Genomic DNA, 26,656 nt, shown 5'->3' with positions numbered 1-26,656 from the left:
CATGTATTGGAGCATAAGCTTTCATGGGTACGTCTGACGAAGTGGGTATTCACCCATGAAAGCTTATGCTCCAATACATCTGTTAGTCTTAAAGGTGCCACAGGACTCTCAGATATGGAGTGATGGCTTAGTGAAAAGTGTTCCCCCACTGGTGACAGGGTGTTTTTGTCTCTCATCATTTTTCTGAGTGAGTTCATTGAAGGGTGTAGTGATTATCTGGCTTCACCCACATGGTGGTTGTTGGGGCATTTGATGCACTGGATGAGGTACATCATATGTTGTGATAGGCATGTGTAGGACCCCTGGATCTTGAAAAGTGTGCTGGGGGGCGGGGGGATTGATCATCATAACACTGGAGATATGTCTGCAGATTTTGCGACTGTTCTGGCAGGATCTGGTGCTGCTTTGAATTGGTGTGTTCTAGTCCATGGGGACTTTGCTTCTGATTATGAGATTAGCACATTTTGGGGGTTGTTTGGAACCCAGCAGAAGGGGTTTAGGGGAAAAAATTATTTCAAGATGTGGTCCTTATAAAATAAGGGTTGTAATTGTTTGATACCCGTGGGTTGATTGTATTAGCCATTTCATTATCTTGCAGAGGATTGACGTCAGACTGACAGACCTATAATTACCCAGATCATCCTGTTTAACCTTTTTAAATATTGGCACAACATTAGCTTTCTTCTAGTCTTCCGGAACTCAAGACTCATTGAAAATTGACACTAATTGTTCAGTGAGTTCCTCGGCCAGCTCTTGTTATACTTTTGGATGCAAGTTATCTAGACCTGCTGATTTATAAATGTCTAATTTTAGAAGCTGCTGTTTAACATTGTCCCGAGATACTAGTGGCATGGAAAGAGTGTTATCATCATTGTATGATATGAGTGTGACACTCTGTGCCTCAAAGTAGCACCCTGGAACCCCCATATTCATTACTGTCATGTGATTGATATGTTTTGTACAAAGCTTGCCTTGTGAGGTACCATTTTAAATTTCTTCATCTTTTGATCCTTAATATCCTGTTGAATCGCATGTGCTATCATTGTATGTGAAGTTATGAAGTATTGCTGTATGTGTTCCTGAATATGTTGTGAGGTTGGGAGACGCCCACAACCAGCCTTTCAGTGGCAACAAAGGACCAGCCAGACATGTGCTGATGGCCCATTAAAGGGAAACCATTCTCCGAGAGACTTCTCAGAGAGAGCACGTGCGCAATGGGCAACTACCTGTCCAATGGGGGCTGCCTGACCCCATGGCACAGCAAGGATCTTTCTCGCTGCTGGAAGAAACTATAAAAGGACAGTGACATCACCACCTCTCTCCCCCTCCCCATCTCAACACCTTTGTCTGAAAGACAAAGACTTTGACCTGGGGAGATTGGTCCCAGGCTGGAAGGGAGTCTAGTCTGCATATTGAGGAGCTGTAAGCTACATGTAGCGTCTGTTGGGGTGAGAGATGGCTTGAATCAAATCTTACTTAGACAGTTCAAGTTTAGACTGTGTTTCTATTTTTATTTCTTAGGTAACCAACTGATTTCTCTGCCTGCTACTTATAATCACTTACAATCTATCTTTCTGTAGTTAGTTCATGTGTTTTATATTTTACCTAAACTGTGTGGTTTTGGTTGAAGTGCTTAGGGAATCTCAGCTCAGATTAACAAGGGCTGTTATATGTCCACTACCATTTTGTCGGAGTGGCGAACTAATTAAAGTAATTGCACTGGCCAAGGAAGCCTTGGGCAGTATAAGATGATACATTTCTGAGGTGCGAGGCTGTGGGCTGGGGCGATGGACTGGTGCTTCTCTCTGTGTATTTATGAGTGGCTTGGAGAGTCTTCATGCAATTTAGCTGGGCATGGGTCTTTACCTCCTGATAGCTGAGTGATCCCAGTGCCTGGAGGGGTTGGCTGCTGGTCACTGGCACAGCATTGTGTGAGATAGCCCAGTATGGATGGCTAAGGGAGCACAGAGGTCACATAGCTCTAGCTTGTACCCTGGGGATCCCGTCACAATGAGCAGATCATGAGTTTTTCCCTAAATACAGAACAGAAATATAAGAATGGCCATACTGGGTCAGAACAAAGGTCCATCTAGTCCAGTGTTCTGTCTTCCAACAGTGGCCAATGCCAGGTGCCCCAGAGGGAATGAACAGACCAGGGCAATCATCAAGTGATCCATCCCCTGTCACCCAATCCCAGCCTCTTGCAAACAGAGGCGAGGGACACCATCCCTGCCCATCCTGGCTAATAGCCATTGATGGATCTATCGTCCATGAATTTATCTAGTTTTTTTTTGAACCCTCTTAATGTCTTTGACTTAACAGCATCCTCTGGCAATGAGTTCGACAGGTTGACTGCGCATTGTGTGAAAAAATACCTCCTTTTTTTTGTTTTTAAAGTTGCTGCCTATTAATTTCATTTGGTGGCCCCTAGTTCTTTTATTATGAGAAGGAGTAAATATCACTTCCTTATTTACTTTCTCCACACCAGTCATGATTTTATAGACCTCTAATCGTATCCCTCCTTAGTCGTCTCTTTTCCAAGCTGAAAAGTCCCAGTCATATTAATCCCTCCTCATATGGCAGCCATTCCATACCCTAATCATTTTTGTTGCCCGTTTCTGAACCTTTTCCAAGTCCAATATATATTTTTTGAGATGGAGCAACCACATCTGCACTCAGTATTCAAGACGGCTGCTTATCCGCACTGAGACAAAGAAACCATTAGTGTGGAATGCTGTGTGTGTGAGAGAGAGGCGGGGGGAAGCACGCTGACATGCTCTCGGCCCCCCAAAACCCCACCTCTCTCCCCCCACATACACACAACACACTCCCTGTCACACTCCATTCCTCCCCCCCCCCATTTGAAAAGCACGTTGCAGCCACTTGCATGCCGGGATAGCTGCCCATAATGCACCACTCCCAATGCCACTGCAAGTGCTGCAAATGTGGCCACGCCAGTGCGCTTGCAGCTGTCAGTGTGGACAGACTGCAGCGCTTTCCCTACTGTGCTCTCCGAAGGCTGGTTTAACTCACAGCTCTCTACATCTGCAAGTGTAGCCAGGCCCTGAGCTTGATAAGTTTATGGAGGGGATGATATAATGGGATAGCCTAATTTTGGCAATTAATTGGTCTTTGACTATTAGCGGTAAATATGCCCAATGGCCTGTGATGAGATGTTAGATGGGGTGGGATCTTTCCTGGGTGCCGGCTGGTGAGTCTTGCCCACATGCTCAGGGTTTAGCTGATCGCCATACTTGGGGTTGGGAAGGAATTTTCCTCCAGGGCAGATTGGCAGAAGCCCTGGGGGGGTTTCGCCTTCCTCTGCAGCGTGGGGCATGGGTCACTTGCTGGAAGATTCTCTGCACCTTGAAGTCTTGAAACCATGATTTGAGGACTTCAGTGGCTCTGACACAGGTTTGATACAGGAGTGGGTGGGTGAGATTCTGTGGCCTGCGTTGTGCAGGAGGTCAGACTAGATGATCATAATGGTCCAGGGGCGGCGCCAGGGTTTTTGGCGCCCTAGGCGCAGGGCCGGCTCTACCCATTTCCCCGCTGGTCCCGCGGCTGCGAATGCTCCACCGGAGCCGTGGGACCAGCGGACCCTCTGCAGGCACGCCTGCGGGAGGTCCACCGGAGCCGCCTGCTGCCCTCCCGGCAAAATGCCGCCCCCCCAAATCCTGGTGCCCTAGGCGACTGCCTAGGGCGCCTAAATGGAAGCGCCAGCCCTGTAATGGTCCCTTCTGACCTTAAAGTCTGTGATTTTATGATTCTATGTGGTTGTACCATGGATTTATGTAGAGGCAACATGATATTTTCTGTCTTATTATCTATCCCTTTCTTAATGATTCCCAACATTCTGTTCACTTTTTTGACTGCCGCTGCACATTGAGTGGATGTTTTCAGAGAACTATCCACAGTGACTCCAAGATCTCTTTCTTGAGTGGTAACAGCTAATTTAGACTACATTATTTATACATATAGTTGGAATTATGTAGTCCAATGTGCACTACTTTGCATTTATCAACATTGAATTTCATCTGCCATTTTGTTGCCCAGTCACCCAGTTTTGTGAGATCCCTTTGTAGCTCTTAGTTAAGTCCTAAGCAGACTGCAATCTTGAGTAGCTTTGTATCATCTGCAAATTTTGCCACCTCACTGTTTACGCCTTTTTCCAGGTCATTTATGAATACGTTGAATAGGACTGGTCCAAGAACAGACCCCTGGGGAACACTACTATTTACCTCCCTCCATTCTGAAAACTGACCATTTATTCCTACCCTTTGTTTTCCTATCTTTTAACTAGTTAACAGTCCATGAGAGGCCCTTCCCTCTTATCCCAAGACTGTTTACTTTGCTTAAGAGCCTTTGGTGAGAGGCCTTGTCAAAGGCTTTCTGAAAGTACACTGGATCCACTGTATCCCCCTTGTCCACATGCTTGTTGACCCCCTCAAAGAATTCTGGTAGATTGGGGAGGTATGATTTCCCTTTACAAAAGGGAACCATGTTGACTTTCCCCAACAAATTATGTTCATCTATATGTCTGACAGTGCTGTTCTTTACTCTAGGTTCAACCAGTTTCTCCAGTACTGAAGTCAGGCTTACTGGTCTGTAATTGCTGGGATCACCTCTGGAGCCATTTTTAAAAATTGGAGTCATATTAGTTATCCTCCAGTCGTTTGGTACAGAAGCTGATTTAAATGATAGGTTACAAACTACAGTTAGTAGTTCTGCAATTTCACATTTGAGTTCCTTCAGAACTCTTGAGTGAATACCACCTGGTCCTGCTGACTTATTACTGTTTAGTTTATCAATCTGAGACAGTTCCTCACATTTGTCACCTAAAAAGAATGGCTCAGGTTTGGGAATCTCCCTCCTATCCTCAGCCATGAAGACCAATACAAAGAATTAATTTAGTTTCTTCACAATGGTCTTATCGTCCTTGAGTGCTCTTTTAGCATCTCGATCATCCAGTGGCCCCACTGGTTGTTTTGCAGGCTTTCTGCTTATGATGTACTTAAAAAACATTTTGCTATTACTTTCTGAGGCTTTGGCTAGTTGCCTGATATTTATTTAACACTATTGCCTTTTCTGAATTATTATTGATAATTTTATCTTTTCCATCTAGTAATAGTCAAATACCATACAACCATTTGATAATGGACAATAATGAAGAATGCCATTATTAGGATTATTTGTTCCTAATATATTGTAAAAACTTCTTATTTTCCTTAACTCTGCTGACCATAGATGTTGCTTTTTATTCTTTTGCTTCCCTTATCAGTTTTCTACAATTCCTAGTTCTGTTTTATATAGATTTTTATAAACTTCCCAGATATATATAATTAGATATGCATAGACATATTGAGTTTCATGCAGTTCACTGTGTTCGGCTTTCTCAGATGAAACCTTAATAGATGGTTCTACTCTGAAAAGTGACTGTAAAAATGACATGGTGAGCATCATTTGTACTGTCACTCCAGATGAAATGTTCTCTGTTTACAAGCCACCTGCCAGTTCTGTAAATTCCCCTTGGGATCTGAGGGTCAAGCTGGGCTCTTTCCTTCCTGCCCATCATAACCAGCAATAAAAGCTCTGCAGGGCAAACAAGTCCCATATTACACCTGTGCAGCCCCACAATCTTCACATGATGCCCTAGGTGGTACCTGCATGACTGGTTGGTGGCATTGCACAGGAGTGGTTGATTGTGGTTAGAACGTCACAGACTATTTAGCTGGTGCTGCACCAGATGGTGCAGACTCTGGTTCCTTCTCCCCTAGATGAGCTGACTGTTAGGATTGAGTTGCTGTGAGGTCACTTCCACGCTCACGTGCTGTGCAATGTGTTTGCTGCAGGACTACATTGTGACAAAGCTGCAGACAGACATTTCCACCATGCTCAAACTCGCCTTGTCTCACCGGGAAGAACTCACCGAGAAGCTGCCAGGTAAAAGTCTGAAATCTCTTCCTGAGTATGGGCGTGGCTGCAGTCAGAACCCTCTCTGTCCCCGGTGTATGAAATGCTACTAGAGGCACGTTCACCCTCGTGCAGGCTGCCCTACACGGGGCAGCGGCCGAACCAGGCCCTGTCATGACACACAGGTGAACTGGCCTGTGTGTACGAGGAAAAGTCCACTGCCTTAGTACGTGGAGCTGCAGTGTGGGGGGAAGCAGGAACGACCTTCCAGCAAGGGCTGGATGGCTCAGTGGGGCTGGAACGTCGCTACTCCGCCCTCCCTCCTTAAAAAGGGGTCTAATGCAGAAGGTCCCTGTGAGGGCAGGAGCTGCTTTTTTATGCAGATTCAGTGGCCCCAGTCAAGAGTGTTAGAGCCTTCCCAAGTGTGTGGGAAGGCCTCTTCCCCCCCAAGGCCCCTTCCCCCACAACCTCTCCTGTTCCCCCAGAGACCCTGCCCCCGGCCAAGCTGGAAGATGGAGCTAGGCCTGGGGGCCGCAAGCAGTCCCCTGCCTGTGTCCCTGCCTCCTGAGTCCCCCACCCAGGGAAGGTGGTGGGTCTGCGGCTCCCCACAGCTGCCCAAGGCTGGAGCTGGGTCAGGGACAGAGCCATGCGGGCAGCCGTGAGCAGCTGTTGCAGACACTCCACCTCCACCTGCCCTGCGCTGGGCAGGGAGCCCAGGGGGCAGGAACACGGGCCGGGGGCTGTTCTCACCCCACACCCCAGGCAGGTTGAGAGTCTGCCGTGGGTCCCACAACTGCCTGGACTCCTTGACTGGGCTCCACATTAGCCTGGCCATGGGATGGGGCCTTGGAGGGAAGAGGAGGGTGTCAAGGCTGAATCCCCACTCTGGCTCTTCGAGTGCAGAAGGTGGGGGCCTGCAAGGATTTTAAAAATTAATACTGGCCTCTCCAGGCTTGTATTACACTCCAAAGGTTACAGCTTCTCTCTGACCTTGGCTTGGTAAATGCTGCCACCACCCAAATGCAAAAAAAAACCCTTGAGCCCAGGAAGGAGCACATGGGAATGCCCCCCTGTGAGTGCCCTCAAGCCCTTCATCCCTCATCCCCGCGAGGAAGAGCTGAGAAAGAAAACAAAAGAAATTAGCTGTTGCCACCAGCTAATCAAACAGCATAGGCACAAACCTGTTAGGACGCCAGAAATCCAGTCCTGTTCTTAAAAAAGGTAAATTTTATTAAAAACTAAAAGGAAGAAAATACATCTGGAACTTAGGTTTTTGCTAGATTTTTAAAAGAGCAATTCCAAAACTCAAGCCCCCAAACTAGCTTTCTTGGGGGTTCAGCTTAAAGGTTGCAAGCAAACAAAAGCATCAGGGGTTAGAGGAGATCCACAAGCCAAAATAAGAAATAAACCGGATTGTGTCTAACTAAACATTCCCTATCCAAATAATTGCTTCTAGCTTCTAGGTTTTAGTCTCCCATTGGCTCATTTGGTCAAGTGCCCACTCCTTTTCCTTTACCTGGGGAACTTTGTTAACCCTTTACAGGTAAAGCAAGCAGAGAGCAGCCACCAAGAGGGACTTTATAGCTAGCTGGCTGGCTGGGTGTTCATAAAAGGGAGCTACCCTCCCCCCCTTCATTTATTACAGAGGGAAAGGGGGTGGGGTCCGCCCTGGTGAAAAGTGCATGGGCAGGGCCTGGCCACTTTCAAGAAGCAGGAGGGCTATGGCCCCCCCTTCCCCCAATACCTGCCTTATACAACAGTCATGGAGGGGCTGCAGATGGAGCAGGGAGAATTGCATGGCCACCTTGCACCCTGGCCCACCCAACCAGAGACCTCCCCACATACAGCTTAGATACTCACCGTGATTTCTATTGACTTGAGTGGCTGTGGGGCTGGAATAAAGAACTTACCCAAGGGCTCAAAGGGATACTGATAGAGCTGGGAATCAAACCCCCAGTTCCTGAGTGCTAGGGCAGTGCCTTAACCACAAGGCCATCTGTTCTGTTGGTGGTTTTATTGCATCCTTCTGGGTGGCCTTGGGTAAATTACTGACTTGCTCTGTTTCCCCATCTGTAAAATGGGAATGAGACTTTACCCACCTTTCCAAAGTACTTTGAGCTCTATGGATGAAAAGCCCTAGGTGGGTGCTAAGTACGATTAACTCAAGAGTAAACAGATTAATAAGAATGGGGGTTGACTACACAGGCATATGGCCCATCCACAACTGCTATTGGCAAATATCCCCAATGGCCGGCAACGGGACACTAGAGGGGAAGGGCTCTGAGTCACTACAGAGAATTCTTTCCCAAGTGTCTGGCTCACGGGTCTTGCCCACATTCTCAGGAACTAACTGATTGCTGTATTTGGGGTCAGAAACGAATTTTCCCCCAGGTCAGATTGGCAGAGATCCTGGGGGGGTTCACCTTCCTCTGCAGCACAGGTTTCTTGCTGGTTTGAACAAGAATAAAATGATGGATTCTCTGTAACTTGAAGTCTTTAAACCATGATTTGAGGATGTCAGTAACTCAGCCAGAGGTGAGGGGTCTATCACAGGAGTGGTTCTGTAGCCTGCGATGTGCAGGAAGTCAGACTAGATGATCATGATGGTTCCTTCTGGCCTTAAATTCTGAGTGTATGAGGTATTAAAGTCCCGATCCAGCAAAATACTTATATACATGAAATGGTAACCCTTGTTTTCCTTCGTTTGTGTGGGAGATTAGAATACTTTCCTCAGTACATAATAAAGGGAAATAGACAATTCTTGTTCAGAAGAAAGAAAACGAACCATGTTTTAATCCACTGTTCTTTTTTGCAGACCTACAGGAGGAATACCAAGAAATTGAAGGGATTCACAAAACGTTGCAAAGAAAGAGACGTTCTTAAAAAGAGACATCAGAAATTCTCTATCATAAAATCTGTGTTTTAATGATCTTATTAGAGACTTTTTTCTATAATTGTGTGTGGTGTTAATTGAGCTATTTCAATGACTTATTTTCTCTTGTTTAATAGTTTGTAAATCTGGAATTTAAATCACATGTTATTGTAATTAATTAGAGCATGAAATATAGGTTAAATGTCCCATCATGGAATGCCGAGAGAGTAAAGATACACTCTCATTTCATGAATTTGCAATGCATTGTAATAGTAGCTTGTAGGTGATAACCATGTTTTTATACTCATCTTAGTCAAAATACTTTGTTCATAGATTTTAATTCCAAAATACAGAATATGCAAAAAGCCCAGCTTGCTAATGGTGGAATCAATTGTGAACATGTCAAATGCAGACTTGGATATGTTATAGCAACAGAACGAAAACTACTGAGGAATTTTTTTTTCTGCAATTTTTTAAAATGTTCAGGTTTTGGGGGGAAAAAATCTGCAAATTTTGTTAGTTGCTTAAAAAAAAGTCAGTTTTTTCCCTTTGTTTTCATGAAAACCAAAAATGTTCCATGAAATGGACTTTATTTGCTAAAATTTCTGTTTCATCAAGAAAATGTTTTGATTGAAAAGTTTCTACCGGCTCTTGTGATGTCCTGTCCCTTGAAATGTGCAGGGGGTTCTGTGCCAAAGCCTCACTTTCAGGGTACTTTCAGTTTTGCAGCCAGAGCAATAAAAGCGAGCGCAGGAGACATCAGCTCCCTCTGTCTGAGTCTGTCTGTCTGACTGGCTCCAGAAATAGAACATTTGACGACATGGAATTTATATCCCACGCTAGGATTGCCAACTTTGTAATATTTAAAAACTGGACACTCCAGCAGGAGTGCCGGAACCTCCCCTCTCCTGCCTCTTCCGCCTGAGGTCCCACCCCTGCCATGCTTCCTTCCCCAAGGCTCTGCCCCCGTTCGGTCCTATTTTCCCCTTCTTCCCCTGTCACTTGCTGCTCTTCCACTCCCCCAGGTCAGGAGGGACTCTCATCGGCAAAGCCGGGATTGGGAGCTGCAGCCGCCTGATGCAGGTAGGAGGTGGCCCTGGCTGAGTAGGGGCTGGCACGGATGATGATCCGGTACCTCCCCCACCCACAGTAACCAGACATTGGGTGTCTGATCAGTAGATCTGACCGGACACTGTCAGGTCCTCTCTTCGACTGGACTGAGCACCTGGCTAGGGTGACCAGATGTCCCGATTTTTATAGGGACAGTCCCGATTTTTGGGTCTTTTTCTTATAGGATCCTATTACCCACCCCCCACCCCCGTCCTGATTTTTTCATACTTGCTGTCTAGTCACCCTACTCCTGGCCATCCTATCCCATGAGTGTCCAGTGCTCCCACTGCCTGACCAAGAAGCTGAACAAGTAAGCAAATAATGCTATAAAAAGGGGATTCATTTCACCTAGAGGTACAGGCTGTCCCAGAACAGCAGGAACCAGCCAGCTAGAGAAGGAGACGTAGGGAAATAAAGAGAGAATGGCAGAGAAGGGTTGTGCAGTTACTTCCAGAACTGTTCAAACAGAGCGGTGCCCCGTAAGCAGGCAGACAGATTGATTGGTATCATGCGAGCCGGCAGGCCGGCACACGGCTTAGCCTGCATTGAGGGCCTATAGCCAGCAGAGAGAGCCCACGTACACCAAAGGAGTGTGGAAGCACACAGCCAGCAGAGTGTGATGGATCACGGATGGGGCCATAACAAAACAATTCCCCGTGGAAAAGGCGTCCAGGAGGCGTGAAGTCCAGCAGGACAGCAGTGAAATGGCACCGTTTGTGGGCAGTGTTGGGGAGTTCAACAGCACCTGCGAATCGTGGGTGGTTTACTTGCAACATTTTCCGCAATTGGTAACCTGCAGCACGGTTGCAGACAGACAGCGAGTTCCAGCCTTGCTGTCAGTGATGGGTCCAAAGGCACGTGGACTGCTGCGTGACCTCTGGTCTCCAACTGTCCCTGGCATAAGTGCCGACTTTCTAATGTGTCAGGCGCGGGGGAGGGGCACCAGGCCATGCCCCCACTCCACCCCTTCCCCCAAGGCCCCACCCTGCCTCATCCCACCTCTGCTCTGCCCCCACCCCGCTTCTTTCTCCCATTTCCACCCCCTCTCCTGAGCATGCCCTGTCCTCATGCCTGCCCCCCAGCACCTCCTGCACGCTTCAGAACAGCTGATCCATGACTGGCGGGAGGCATTGGGGGAGGGGGAGGTTCTGATGGGCTGCCAGTGGGTGCCAAGCACCCACCATTTTTTTCAGTACCTATTATCCTTGGATCTGCCATGTATGCCACACTTAGTGCAGTGATGCAGGGACATTTTTCTCCTATTCCATCGATGATGATAGAATGATATCAGATTCATCAGCAACATCAGAGAAGAAGAGAGTTGGTAGCACAGTTTGTTGACAGTTTAAGGAATTTGTAAGAGTATCGTCAGTTCGGACAAACAATAAGTGATGCCCTGCACAGCCAGTTAGTCTCTGGATTACCCAATGACCAGGTCCAGAAGAAGGTATTGACTGTATCAGTGCTTACATTCAAGAAGGCTGTTGAAGTAGCAGTTGCAATGGAGACCACAGAGAAGGATTCTCTGAAATTTAGTGTGAACCAAGAAGTTCACCTCCCGCAAAAGCAAGACAGAGGACCACGGGAACATAAGGAATTTCCATGTGACCATTGTGAGCAAACTACGCACTCTGAAAAGGATTGCTGGGCACATCAGGTTATTTGTGGAAAATGCCAGAAGAAAGGACACGTCACCGTGTCCTGTCACACAGTTTAATGTCCAGCAACACGGGTAACCATATAGCCAAGAAGACACCTCTGGGGACTAAACTTAAGAAATTATAGAAGTCAGAATTTCATAATGTGGGAAAAGATAAGAGCTCTCGTGACACTGACCAAGACCTTACACTACACGTATTATCAGAACCTGGAGTCAGAGATAGCATCTGGGTCAGAGACAGCAGTCGGATCTCCAATCAGAGCTGGAACCAGTGATGGCATCTCTTTGATTATCTTTGGAATTTGGACATTCCATACCTATCGGTATTGTGGGCATATTATCTTGGAGATCATAGAATTATAGAATATTAGGGTTGGCAGGGACCTCAGGAGGTCATCTAGTCCAACCCCCTACTCAAAGCAGGACCAATCCCCAGATGCTTAAAGCAGGACCAATCCCCAGATGGATTGTTGCCCGTTACTTTCAGGTTTTGGACCACATCACGGAATTCTGTCATTAGCTGCTACTTGTGTGCGATGAAGGGCATTGCTATTGTCAGCTCATTCCTATACTATTCAATTTCATAAAAGGACTAAGCATGGCAATGCTGATGGGCTGTCACACCTGCCAAGCCCACCTTCTCATCAATCCAAAGACACTTCAGGTGAACTGTTCTAGCTGAATTTGATGGATAGGTTACCCATCGCTAGCACAGATATCAACAAAGAGACCACTAAGGATGATGTGCTTTCTCTTGTGAAGGGGATGGTACTACGAGGTACAGTGTTCGATCAAAAGAATCGCTACTTTACACAATTGTGAATTATCTGTGAATCATGGTTGCGTTTTATGGGGAATGCGAGTGATCATTCTGAAATCACTTCAAGCTAAGGTTTTGGAAGCTCTTCAAGACAGTCATTTAGTCATTGTATGAATTAATGCCATAGCTCGGAGTCCAGTCCGGTGGCTGGGGAACAACCAAGACATTGAGATGAAGGAAAATCCTGTACTAGGTGTCAGCAAATTCAGCATGATCTTGGACCAGCTCGTCTACACACTGGGTTGTGGCCTGATTCTGTGGACATGTTGTGGTGGAGTAGGGGCTGTCGAGATAGGTAAGAGACAGGTATTCAGCCTGTAACATGAGCTAGGCAGGGGGGAGGTCGACACCTCTGCCCGGGAGCTAGACAAAGGAAAGGAGCTGAGTGGAGAGGGTTGGGTCAGTTTTCGGTTTGGGAGCTGGGTGGTGGGTTTGCAGGGGAACCTGTGCTGGGATCCAGACACCCTGAACCCCCAGAAAGGCCAGATTGAGAGCTCCTGGCTCTGAACACGAGCTCTGCTGTATCCTGTGCTTTGACAATGTGAAACTTGTCATCATTCTTTTCAAGTCAGAATCTTAGTGTGGACTCACAACTATGGCTGTGGAGCAAAATGGGAATCTGGAGAACTTGTAAAATGCATGGGAACTGTTTCATTTGTGGTAGAGCTTTCCAATGTGGGCTTTGTTTGTTTTTGAGAATGACATGTGGACCAGTTGCTGCCTCAACTAGTACCAGAGTCTGGGGATGCTCCAGTCGGACTTTCTCTTCCTCCAATTGGAACCTCCTTCCATTACAACTCCTAATTTTGATGACTTGATGGAAAAAAACATTGGTACCAGATCAAGTTGATTCCATGCCAGATCCAGATGATTCCTTACCACCAACTGTCCCTGTTGTTCAGGACACTGTCACACCACCATCACTACGTTATCCCAAGAGAGAGTGAAAACCAGTTGTGCACTTGAACGTATACGTTGTTTAGTTAGTGAGTTGCTATTCCAGGGCAAAATAATCCCCCACAATTTAAGAGCCGGTGGTAATCCCTAATTCTTAGGCCATGTCTACACTACAAAGTTTGCTGATGCAAGTTACACGGGCATACAGCCGCCACAGTTAATACATTGCTTGTGTGTGTTCATACTTGGCTCCTTGCACCAGTGCTGTGCATACTCACCAAGAGTGCTTGTGTCAAAGCACAGGTCACTGCACCGTGAGTAGTTATCCCTCTGAGGAATCCACCACCATTCAGCGTGCTTTCTTTTGGGTAGGTTTGGCAGTGTATGGTGGGGCATAAATAAGTCACATGTGGATGACTGGAAGCAAGAGGTCAGCTTCCCACAGTGCAATGGTATCTATTCCATAATATCATCTCTAGCCCATCATTTTTGTGCCTATTTTCAGTTTCCCAAAATCCCATGCTTGACTTGTTTCTGTCCACCATCTCTGACAGAAGCATGGAGCCAAGTATGAACCTGCACAAGCAATGTATCCACCGAGTGGCTGTATGTTGATGGACGAAGAACTCCCAAGACCATGACGATTTCTTGGAGGACAGATTGCTGTCGGACACAGCGCAGACCAAATCACGGTTGTTGGCAGAATTCACAGAGCAGATGCAGATGGTGGAACGCCGCTTCTGGGCCCAAAAAATGAGCACTGACTGGTAGGATCACATCCTCATGCAGGTTTGGGATGACGAGCAGTGGCTGCAGAACTTTTGGGTGCACAAGGCCACATTCCTGGATCTGTGCGCCAAGCTCACTCCAGCAATCCCACACAGGGACACCACCCTGAGAGCTGCACTGACAGTTATGAAGCGAGTGGTGACCACACTGTGGAAACTGGCAACACTGGATTGCTACTAGTCAGTAGAAAGTTATTTTGAAGCTGGAAAATCCACTGCGGGTGGAGGGCCATTAATAATCTTCTGCTACACAGGACTGTGATGCTTGGCAATGTGCAGGACACAGTAGATGGCTTTGCAGCAATGAGGTTCCTAAACTGTGGTGGAGCTATAGATGGCACACACATCCCTAGTTTGGCCCCAGAGCACCTTCCCACAGAGTGCATCAACGGAAAGGGTTACTCTTCCATGGTCACGCAACTGCTGGTGGATTTACCAGGGACACTTCACTGACATCTGCGATGGCTGGTCAGGGAAAGTGTGTTTTTTGGAACCTTCATAAATAAACCAGAGGAAGGAACCCTGGTGGCCATTGTAGCTACACAAATATCAGCCATGGCGCTCACAGGTCAGTGCAGGTGAAGCTGTGGTTGTCCATACTTTCTCCTGGTGTGGAGTGGTAGGGGTAGGCATGTGGGCCCTGAGGCCATGTGGAATGCTGAGATGGGTGTAGGGAGGTGCTATGCTGCAGTTCTCCACCAAATGCAATGGCAGTTCAACCTGGACATCCACAAGAGTTGGCAGCATCTGCATTTCCTGACGGAGAAACACCATTATATCCTGTGTCATCACCCTCTAATTTTCTTGCTGGGACCCTGGGCCTTTCTCCTCTCCATTTTTCTCCCCCAGCCAGTCTGCAAACTTTACCCTCCAGGCCCTCTGTTCAAGCCTGATGTAGCACTGGCTTGCAGGATCTCAAAGAACATGTCCTTCCACCTCCTCGTTTTTCCTCCTCCTTGTCTGGGTGAGTTGTTCTACTGCTGTGGTGAGTGTATCCCTCAAGGCTGCAGCCACAGATAAAATGCATTGAGGTACCATTGTCAATATAGTATGTACAGAAAACAAAACTTCAGATTCATAAATCCCCCTTCCCTTGGTCCCCTAAAGTGTTAGACAAGACATGCTTATTGGCACTTCTTTGGCGTGCATGATCACGGTGAGTATTACCTGCCAATGATAAGGGAATCGGGGAAGGAATTGCTGGGTTGCATTGAACTGAGTATAGGGCACTGGTGCTGGTGGTGGTAGCTGATATCTCTCTCCTGAGGGTAACAAAAGCAGAGAGCACAGCTTCTGGTGGTGTCCGAGAATCACCCAGGCCCGTATGCTGCTAGCCTGTGTATTGCAATAGTGCCTGCTGAAGTTACCGCCTAATGGCGCGGGAAAGCGTCTTACCGCGGAGGAAGAAATAAGGCTGCCATCCCTAGAAACCTTTGGTTGATGATTGCAGGTACCTTCATGGAAGTTTCATGGAGATGTCTCAGGAGGATTCAAAGGACACCACCTTGTGTTCATCAACAAACTGGTCTGCATGCCTCCCACCCCACCAACTCTACAGGGGAATGAAAAGCAGATAATTCTACCTCTTTGCTGTACCACTACCTCTTCTAATAGGAGCAAATTAATGAAAATCCGATAGCTGTGCCCTGATAAGTTGGGGGAGCCTTAATTGTAATGGGAAATTTATTTACACATTTACCCAAGGTTCCTTCTGCTTGACTGGAGGGACTGGCTGGACAGCAATGGTGTCAAAAACAGGTCCCCTGCCTTACAGCACAGCTGGACTCCCTAGTCACCTGTTCCCAATACTCCTCCTCCTCTTCCTTGCTCACCTCCTCCTCCTCGCTGTTCATGGCAGAGGCCTGTGACTCGGGCTTCTCTGAGGTATCCATGGTAACGTGCAGGATCATGCTGGGGTCTCAGGTCAAGTATGGCGTGATAGTCTTTGTAAAGGTGTCCCTACGTCAGTCAGTGACAAACTTAGAAAAATGCTTAGACCTAGTTCAAGTTTCAGTTTATTGTTAGTCTTAGTTAGCTGTTACATTCTGCAAAAAAAATTAGTAGTGGTAAATTTTCCTAAGACCGTTAGGGTCCACAGAGGGGACCATTCAAACCCCGCTCAACGATGCCTGGTTTACCAGGATTTAAAAGATGCAGTTCCTGCTGAGATGCTAAAATTCTACCCTACTCTATGCCGTCACCATTGAGTATGTCACCACCACCCATGCCGACAACTTCATCGGCACTGATACAGAGGACAAAGATGGCGCCGTTGGCACCAAGCCAGTCTACACACAAATCGTCAGCACCGCCAATGGTACCATTGAAAACTCTGGAACCAATAGGGGTGGCACCAAAACCTCCCTCACTACGCCATTTGCTACAACATAGGGACATTGTGGTGTCCTCCGCACCAGATTCGGCATCGATGGCTCCCCGATGCATATAGCACCTGAACACCCAGCCTTGCCCATCACCTCGCCATTCTTTAGCGATGAGGACAATGAGCAGGAAGGAGGTGCCTTCTCCTTCCTCCACTCTTCCCCAACCGGAACCAGATCACCTTTGGGACCCATGAGATTGAGAGCCCAATATGTGCAAGACATTCAGCCTTGGTATGGGCAACCATGGATGTGCCCACCCATGCCCTTCTTCTTCGAGTGATTGCTCAAGTGTATTCCACAGTAGGTGTGCGTGCTTACCACATGCATCAGTGCCGGAAGTTTTTCCCTTAGCAGTACCCGTAGGAGAGGAGCACCGCTGCGACCCCTGGAGTGGCGCCTGTATATCGCACTATAAGGGGAGCTGCGCACTCCCCCCACCCTTGGTTCCTTCTTGCCGCCGGTGAAGGTAGTTGGAACTTCATGCTCCAGCCTTGCTGTAGCTCTTTTAGTAGCCTTAGTAGTACTCATCTTTTCCAATAGTTGGATAACTTCTTTAGTTAGTTGCCTGGCGCGGGGCATGCCCCGTGCCCCAGGCTTCAAGTCGTGCGACTCCCGTCGCAGTTCTATGCCAAGAAGCGACCCGCATACTCGGTGTCTCCGCTGCTTGGGCAAGACCCACGTAACTGAGCACTGTAAGATCTGTAGATCGTTCAAGCCTCGAACTAAACAGGAGAGAGAGATCCGGCTCCGAGCCTTGCTAATGGAATCTGCGCTGGCCCCAGCACCAGCTCGCCGACTGGACTCGGCACCGGGCACCGCATCCTCGCACGGAGTGAGGCTCCCTCCACCAGTCGGCACCACTCACCTGCTAAGAAGCAGGGAAAGACTCAGTGGCACCTTCTTCTGGAGGTCACATGCTGCCAAATTTCTTCACCGTCCCTCTGTCCCCTCTGCGCAGCCTGCTCCGATTCTTCAGGATGTTGTGCCCGTTGAAGCATATCCTGACATCTGTCCAGGAAATCTTCATTTTCTCTTATGCAACGCAGGGTTGATACTTGTTTCTCCAGACCTCGAACCTTCTCTTCCTATATGGAGACCAGCTTGCACTTTGTACAAACAAAGTCACTTCTGTGGCAGAAAGACAAACATGGCACAACCTATGCATGTTACAATAGCTGAACGCTCACCTTCCATATTACCTTCCTTCTACGAGCTTCCTCAGCTGTTGCAGTAACTACTCAGAGAAGTCCACAAGATGAAAGCCTCAGTGGGCTCTCCCCAGGTGAACTCCCAGACAAACTCCCTCTGATAGCCTCTGCTGTTCGCCGCTCAGCTGGTTTGCTGCTGACTGCCTTTTTATAACAGTCAGGCCCGCTCAACTGGAACAAAATTGACATAAATGTTAATAAGATGCTAATAAGAAAAGAGAGAACTAAGAGAACAACCTATGGAAAGTGAGACACCCCAAAATGTATGAGGTGTAGAAGTTCAGATAAGGAAAAGGAGGATTGAAATCCTCATGCATATTCATAAGGTGTTAGGCGTGGTCAAGACAAGATAAAAGAGGTTCTTTGTTTGAGGGAAGTTGGAAAGACCCCAGCAAGAACCACCTCTGTATAGATGACCACGTGTTGAAAGATCCACCAGACTCTAATATCTTTGGGTATGTGAGAATGAATATAGAATTGGTTATTGCGTGGACTCTCTCAAGTTGTATAGATGTGTATGTGAGTGTAATTTACAACTTAAAAGTAAAAAACTTGTTTGTATTATAAATGTGTCTGTGGTCCCTGTATTTGTTCTTCACATGCTCCCAATCTAAGAGACTAGTAAAGGGTAACTTTCACCCTATTGGTCTGAAAACTGTAGCACCACACGAACTCCATAGTTTAACACAGGAATATCCAGTCAATTTTTTAAATAGAGGCTACAACTCTTTCTCAAAGTCTGGTACTACTAACACTTGATTACTGCAGAGGGCTGGCCTCAAATCTGCAAAAGTTTCTTCAGCCACACCAGTCTAGTCTGGGCTTTATCATGTTCTTCTTCAAGTAATATCCCTGTGGGGCCTGCCACTTCAGGTGCCAGTATATCTATGCCTGTATCTGTAATTTTCACTCCATGCATCTGAAGAAGTGGATTTTTTACCCATGAAAGCTTATGCCCAAATAAATCTGTTCGTCTTTAAGGTGCCACCGGACTCCTCATTGTTTTTGTAGATACAGACTAACACGGCTACCCTCTGATACTGTGCACCCCTGCCCCTCTAGTTGGGGAATTTTGACAGCAGTATCCGGTTGGCCTGCACATGCGCTCTCCCCATCTCATGCTTGTAGCGGCACTTAACTAGCGCTGTGTGGCCAACCCCTCCTCAGTTCCTTCTCAACTGCTCTTTTGGTCTGACTTGGAGCTCTGGCTGTGCCTCTGCACAACTTACCTTTAGATATAGGATTAGCAGTGTACTTTAGTAGATAGAATAGTTAGTTAGAATTTCTTTCCTATCCCTTTTTTTTCTCCCCATTAAAAAAAATATTCATTTTAATTTTATGTTTTCATTCACCTCTCTTAGGAAGAATTTCACCCGAGAATGTCTGTTTCCCCTGGTCTTTAAACATTGCCTCTCCCGCCAAGAGACAACCACTTTCTACCAACCATCCCTTTACAGACTGTTTTGACACCATTCTACCTAGCATGGCGAATTATTACTTCGGAAAAATGGGTGCCGGAAATTATCACAACCGGTTATTCCTTCCCCTCACTCACCATCGCTCCCCATCCTTCTTCAGGTACCCCTCTCATGAGTGTCTTCTGAGACAGGAAGTAGACCATCTCCTGCAATTGGATGCGGTACAACACAGGGGGAAGGGCTTCTATTCCCATTATTTGTTAACCCAGAAAAAGACCAGGGGTTGGAGGCCCATTCTCAATTTGAGAAACCTAAACAAATTCGTCAAAACACAACAGTTCAAGATGGTTACCTTAGCAACCCAGCACTGGAGTGAGGGGATTGGTTTTTGTCCCTCGACCTGCCAGACACATACTTTCATGGTGCCATACAGGCGGTTTCTCTGATTTGTGACACCAGTACAAGAACTAGAATTCATTGGCGCTTACCTAAACTCATTGGAGGTGAAAGTTTCACTACTGCCACACAGATTTGCCATCCTAGTGAATCTGATCAACTCTACAGTGAACAGTTCACAAACATCTGCCAGGAGTTGCTTCCAACTATTAGGCCATATGGCGGCAACTACCTACATTATAAAACATGCCAGAGTAGGCATGCACTGCCTATAAGGGTGGCTCAGGACAGTGTACATCCCACACAGATACAGTCTGAGCAAGCCTCTCAACGTACCACAGAAGGTCAAGGACTCACTACCATGGTGGCTGCTTTGTCTGGTGCATCTATTCGCCAGTAGTTCAAGAAGGCCATTAAATGTCTGTCTATGAGAGTTACCAAGTCATCGTAAGAGGAAGAGTCATTTTGGCCAACCCAAACTTTGACCAACTTTATAGGTCTGGCAGTAGTCCTCTCATGAAGCTGTCCAAAAGCAAGAGTTCTATGTCTTTTTTTCTGTACTGTGGGTCTCAGGACATAGCAACTTCCACGTTAGATTGATCAGGTCAAACAGTTGTGATCTTGGCATTTTGCTCTTCTGCTACTTCCGCCGTGGAATCTCTAGGTCCTTATGGCTGTAGTAACTCCAGCTCTTCCCAATATCTCAGCTTTCAACGGACAGTTGTCTTTAGCAGCTTGCACTGCCATGTCATAGTAGGCTTTCTGGGCAACCCCACCCAGCACAGGAGTGAGGATATGTGGCTCCACTGTTCTCACACAGGGCCACTCTTTCAAACATGATGAGATACACCTTGATATTCATGTTCTGCAGATAATTGCTAGTCTTTAGGGATCAGATCCCATCATGGCCACTTCCCAGAGTAGTCATGGCTTTCAGTTGCCTCCCTCCCTCCCATAGGGTGGCTTGGTCTTGGGCCACCTGATTCATCAGAAGTTGATTTTTTGTTGTTGTATTCATACAGATTCCTGCTGAGGGCCATCTGGACTCAGGTAGCCTCTTGTTATATCACAGTGGCCTGGGCCAGCGCCCTCACCACATCATCCATTTTCAGGAATGATCTACCTCCGTGGCTCTCAAACTTTTTTACTGGTGACCCCTTTCACATAGCAAGCCTCTGAGTGTGACCCCCCCTTATAAATTAAAAACACTTTTTTATATATTTAACACCATTATAAATGCTGGAGGCAAAGCAGGATTTGGGGTGGAGGTTGACAGCTCACTACCCCCCATATAATAACCTCATGAGGGTTCCTAATCCCCAGTTTGAAAACCCCAATCTGTCTCATGCCTGGGATAGTCCACTGCATTAAATCCCACCCCTAACACCATGTGTGGCAAGGTGTAAGAGCCAGCAGAGCTAGAACCTAGGGGCTCTGCACCACTGACACCTCCGCATTGCCACTGGGCAGCTACAGAAGGACCCTGTGAAGTTAGGTTAAGCAGGAAATAACTCCCAGTAGGGCCTGAGTGGCGGCTCCTCACAGCCCACTGATTGGCCGATACCAGTATATAAACCAGGAAGCCATGACTAGGAGCTGTCTGAGCAACAACACAGACTGAGTGCCTGCTTCTGCTCCAGACTCTGCTTGTGATAGACCCTAGACTCTGGCTTTTGACCCTGGTTCATCCTCAACTTTGCTATTTGATTGCTGTCTGTAACCTCACTCTCAACACCAATCTGGTAACCTGACCCTGCCTGCCTCCTGACACCTCTGGCCTGTCTTGGACTCTGACCTCCTGATATCTGACTTGGCCTGACTCCTGCTCTGACCACTAGGTCAGACTGCCCACGTTCTGGTCATGACACAGAGAGTCAATAGCTTCCTCACTTAGCTGCTTAAATTACCAAACTCCCTCTGGGGTATGATAAAGCACAAATTCTAGTTAGCTCTGACTGGATACTGATGGATGGGCTGGGGGCTGATAGATCGGCCTCTGACTTCCCTGGTAGCTGAGGAAAAGGCGGTTGGCAGGACAGCCTGTCTTGGTGGAGGACAGGGCAGGACTGGTGACTTTGCAGCAGGGGCTCCATTTTTATTCCTTCCTAAAAGGGTGGAATTACAGGACTGGCTCCATCTCTTAGCTCTTTCTAGACTTGCCTCCAGCTAGGAAGAGTGTATAAAAGAATCCTGCCATGGAAACAGATTAAGATTATGTTTGTTACTGGGGGCTGATCGGAGGGAATATTTCACAGCTCCAGAGACTGGGTGAGCTGGGGGTGGGTTCAGAGAGACCCCTGGGCTGTCCCAGTGCATGACTCAGGTCACCTTCTGCTTTGGGGTATTGTATGTAGTTGCCCAAGACATTACTTCCTTGTAACAAACAGGTGTGTGTGTGTGTGTGTGTGTGTGTGTCCTCACCACTGCCCTCTGTTGGATGGAAACAGAACTGCTCAGCCATGTGTGTGTCAGCCTGTCTACCAGAGACAGCTTGCGTGTTGGGCACCCAGAAGCAAAGGCCCCTTTTGAAATGTCAGAACCACTTGTCCAAGGTCACACGGCACGTTAGTGGCAGATCTGAACCCAGGTCATGCAGCTCCCAGTGCCAGGTTCTAATCGCTATACCGTGCACCGTTCCCTGAGCTTGTCACCAATCTTTTGTCTGCAGTCAATAGATTCCAGCATCATGATATTCCATGCACACAAAGGTCTATAATATCCCAGGTCCTCTGTGTTCCAGTTTGTAAAGATAGGTTCTATGTTGGCCCTTCTGCAGTCTTCTGAGACCTCACCACTCCTCCAGGAGGTTTCATAAATAATTGTTAATGGATCTGAGATTGCTTCAGGTAGCTCTTTAATTACCCTAGGATGAATTTCATCAGGCCCTGCCGATCTGAATACATGTAACTTACGTAAAATATTCTTTAACCCATTCTTTCTCTATTTTGGCTTGTATTCCTTCCCTCTTGTTAATATTAATGGTGTTCAATATCTGGTCTAGTGAAGACTGAAGCAAAACAGGCATTAAACACCTCCGTTTTCTTGATGTGATCAGTTAGTAACTCTCCTTCCCCAATACGTAGATGACCTACTGTTACCCAGGTTTCTTTCAACCCAAAGCTCTTGGTAACTTGTACTCTGTGCGAGGTGGTGTCAGGAAATAAATCAGGGGAGACATGGCTGTCCGACCGATAGATGGCTGGCACAAACAGGACAACACGAGTGCTTTCACTTAAAGCTAAACTTTACTTAGTCTCAAGCACTTGCACACATCCACAACAAGATTAGTAAAACACCTTCAACCCTTGATAATTACCAAAGCTGAGTGTGGCTCTCGAGTGACACAGCGGCAGCCTTCCGGTGGCCAAATCTTGTGTCTGCCGGTGGGGACTGCAAGATGTATCCAGAGCGAGAGTCCAAAGAGAGTCCAACTATTTCAAACCTTTTCCTCTTATTTATACATTAGTAATAGACTGACATGTCCCTTAAAGAAAACTTGTTAACTAAGCAGTTTCAATGGTCAAGCAAGAGGTTCCTCCTGATTATTGATTAACCAGGTGTGGGTTTTTCCAAAGTTTGCAGCCTTGAGGCCCCAATAGACATTCCTGGGGCACATCCTGCTCTTTTAAAATGCATATATCAGCAACTTCAACACAATTCTTATCAGGAAGGACGCGGGGTCAAGCTGCCCTTTCTGAGGCACCCAAAACCCCCTCCCCTCCTGTCTTGGTCAAGCTGAGACTGCTGACTAGGCCGCTTTTAACAATAAGCCATAGTGCTTTGCCAAAATCTCCCCATACACTACACTTTGCTTTGTCATTCTCTTGCTCCTAATATATTTAAAGAATCTGTTCTTGTTCCCTTTTGTGTTCCTTGCTATTTAACTTATTTTGTGCCTTAACGTTTCTGATTTTGTTTCTACGTTCTTGTGCTATTCTGGAGCAGAGCATCTGGAGCAGAGCTGCCCTTGCTGCTTGCACAGCTAAGGTTGCTGGTTGCTGCTTTCAGAGCTGAAAGTTAACCCTTTGAGTCCATGGGACTTGCCCTGCCACACTGACTGCTGAATTGAGTGTTGAGTGTTTTACCTGCTCTGATGCACTGATTACAGGACTGACTGTTAACTGTGTTTTTACCTGCTGTACCACAGTCACTGTAGAACTGGATGTTCTTAAGTTTTCTTTCTTTTCTTCCTCTCTCTCTCTCAAGCAGTTGGGAAAGGGTTAAGTAGTATTCTAGGAAGTGTCATAGGAAACCTTATGTTAAGGGAGGAGCTGAATGAGGCGGAGGAAAAAGGATCAGCCTGAGAAAGAAAGATCTGGACGGTGAATCCATCTCAACCCACTGAGCTCCCCAGTTATTGAAAGGTAAGACTTGTATTGACTATTACGGATAGCTGGCTTATAGTCGGGGAAATGACTGTATGAATGCCCTCTCCTGTTAAATGAAAGTTTCAAAGAAGACCTCGACTCTGTATAGTCAGCCCCTCCACCACCAAAGGTTAAGCCCTTGGGAGAATCCTGGATGAGTTGGTAACACTTACTTACCAATTCTCTGTTAAAGTCTGCTATTTTAATTCCATGGCCTTATTCTGTGACTCTCACTCCTTCCTTTCCTTTCAGTCATGAATTCTATCATTCCATGATCACTATCACCCAAATTGCTTTCCATCTTCAGAATCGCAAACAATTCTGCCCTGTTAGTCAGAATCGTCTAAAACGGCTCCCCTCCCCCCACCCAGTTACTTCCTCCAATTCTTGGAACAAAACATTGTCCCCAGTACATCCCAAGAACGTACTGGTCAGATATCTAGGTAGTTAAAGTCCCCCATTACTACCAGGCCTTATATCTTGGATATTTCTGTTATTTGTTCTAGAAATGCCTCATCTACCACCTTCTGATTTGGTGGCCTATTGTAGGAGGCTGACTGTGACATCAGCCCTAGTTTTTACTCCTTTCATCTTTACCCAGAGACTGTCAACTCATCTGCCTCCCACCTCTTTCTGGACCTCAGAATCTGTTTATATATTCTTGATGTACGTTGCAACCCCTCCTCTGTTTGTACCCTGCCTGTCCTGCCTGAACAAACCATGCCTCTCTATACCAACATTCCAGTCATGAGTCTTGTCCCACCAAGTCTCTGTGATGCCAATTAAATAATACTTTAGCTGATGTACCAATACTTCCAGTTCTTTCTGTTTATTCCCCATCATTCGTGTATAGATATCTAAGATACTGATCAGATTCCTCCATTGGTTTTCCTCTTGTAGTTTCTATGACCCTATTATAATTTTCCATGTCCCTCCCAAAATCTAACCCTCTGTTAAGGTCGCCTTTTTTTTATATTTACTTGTGGTGTTTTGTCACCTGCCTCCTTTGAGCCCAGTTTGAAGCCCTGCTCACTAGGTTGGCAAGTCGGAGACTCAAGATGCTCTTCCCCATCTTGGTCAGGTGGACCCAATCTCTTCCTAGCAGACCACAGCATCCCATGGTTGAGGGAGCCAAAGCCCTCTCGTGGACACCATCTGCATAGTGATGCATTTATCTCCAGGACATTTACCCTCAACCAACGGGATGGATAAGAACCAGGGGCGTCTCTAGACATTTCGCCGCCCCAAGCACGGCAGCATGTCGCGGGGGGCGCTCTGCCGGTCGCCGGTCCCATGGCTGTGGTGGACCTCCCGCAGGCGTGCCTGTGGAGGGTCCGTGGTCCCGAGGCTCCAACGAAGCCGCGGGACCAGCGGACACTCCGCAGGCAGGCCTCCGAAGGCGGCCTGCCTGCCGCCCTCCCGGCGACTGGCAGAGCGCCCCCGTGGCATGCCGCCCAGGCACGTGCTTGGCATGCTGGGGCCTGGAGCCACCCCTGATAGGAACAGAACCTAAGCCCCTGGTCCCTTCACCCTAGCTTCCAGAGCCCGGTAGTCATTGCTGATCTGCTACGGGTCAGACCTGACAGTATTATTAGTGCCCATGAGTATGAGCAGCACAGGGTAGGGATGAACCATAGTTATGGGTTTAACGTGGTTTCTTTTAAAAGCTAAAATTTGCATCCTTTCTAAAACCTATGTATACATGATGACACACACAATGGGTCTAATTCTTCACCCTTAGGGAGCCTTTCCATTGACTTCAATGCGAATAGGATGAGACCCCTGTATTTCTATACAAGATATGTTTGTAAAGTATTGTTGTGGAAAATTTACCACACGGTTGATTTTAGATCAGACAGCCTGACACACCTTTATTTCATACAAGCATATATGCAGGGAGAGTGAGCATGGCCCTACGCTGCTCTACCCTTTACAAATTTCAACAAGCTTATAAAGGCTAAAACCACAAACTATAATTCGATACATTGCCTTATTTGGGATTAATATTTTGCAAACAAGCAAGCCACCTCACTATTTTCCATTTTAGGTTTTTCCTGTTATTGTTCTTTGGTAGTCAAGTTGGTGGTCTGACTGTCTTAACGACCCCTACCTTGCGGTTACATTGTGCAAAGGCTCTTGCCACATTCTAATTGTCACAAGCTGAGCTGGCACATATGGGCCCTCTTTTGTGTCTCTCCCTAGTTCCCCTTTTCCTGGTTTCCTGCTTCTCCAGTGCCCCTTGTACAGATAAACAAGTTTAGCAGAAGTTTAAATCTCTTACATAGCAATTGTTCTAGCTACAGGCCTTGGGCCTGCGAGGCAAGAGGGGGTTAAGGTACGCTCAAAATTCTGGGCCTATAAGTGGGGTGGGGGGATATTTTCCCTATCAGTATCTTTATCACACCACATTATGAGAGCAAGGTGCTTTTTTCATTTTTCGTTTTAAATTTTTGTTTGTTTGTTTCTTGCTTTGTGACTCATAAAAGATTAGGGTTGGAAGAGACTTCAGGAGGTATCTAGTCCCACCCTGTACTCAGAGCAGGACCAATCCCCAACTCAATCATCCCAGCCAGGGCTTTGTCAGGCCGGGCCTTAAAAACTTCTAAGGATGGAGATTCTACCACCTCCCTAGGTAACCCATTCCAGTTCTTCACCACCCTACTAGTGAAATAGTGTTTCCTAATATCCAACCTAGACCTCCCTCACTGCAATTTGAGACCATTGCTCCTTGTTCTGTCATCTGCCACCACTGTGTCTAAAATCAAAAATCTCAGGGCCAGATTCTGCACACTCTAAAGTCAATGGGAATGAGATCCGGCAGTT

The 26,656-nt window shown here is 46.9% G+C and overlaps 3 protein-coding genes across 3 annotated transcripts in view; all 3 read left to right on the top strand.

Moving 5' to 3' along the window:
- The window catches only part of LOC120393800 (nuclear GTPase SLIP-GC-like), a 72,684-nt gene extending 63,154 nt beyond the window's left edge, over window positions 1-9,530 (top strand). Inside the window, exons 18-19 of the mRNA XM_039518287.1 lie at window positions 5,853-5,943; window positions 8,729-9,530. Coding sequence (XP_039374221.1) covers window positions 5,853-5,943; window positions 8,729-8,796 — 159 coding nt within the window. The 3' untranslated portion in view covers window positions 8,797-9,530. The remainder of the gene's footprint in view (window positions 1-5,852; window positions 5,944-8,728) is intronic.
- The window catches only part of LOC120393801 (nuclear GTPase SLIP-GC-like), a 303,315-nt gene that overhangs the window by 68,666 nt on the left and 207,993 nt on the right, over window positions 1-26,656 (top strand). The gene's annotated exons all lie outside the window — the stretch shown is intronic.
- The window catches only part of LOC120393802 (nuclear GTPase SLIP-GC-like), a 105,485-nt gene continuing 93,444 nt past the window's right edge, over window positions 14,616-26,656 (top strand). The window contains exons 1-3 of the mRNA XM_039518291.1: window positions 14,616-14,628; window positions 15,835-15,953; window positions 16,269-16,377. Of these exons, the coding sequence (XP_039374225.1) occupies window positions 14,616-14,628; window positions 15,835-15,953; window positions 16,269-16,377 (241 nt within the window). The remainder of the gene's footprint in view (window positions 14,629-15,834; window positions 15,954-16,268; window positions 16,378-26,656) is intronic.

This window comes from Mauremys reevesii, unplaced genomic scaffold (genome assembly GCF_016161935.1).
Source record: "Mauremys reevesii isolate NIE-2019 unplaced genomic scaffold, ASM1616193v1 Contig31, whole genome shotgun sequence".
Classification (NCBI taxonomy): Eukaryota; Metazoa; Chordata; order Testudines; family Geoemydidae; genus Mauremys; species Mauremys reevesii.
The sequence above is the reverse complement of the archived record's forward strand: the minus strand, read 5'-3'. Positions and strand labels throughout refer to the sequence as shown.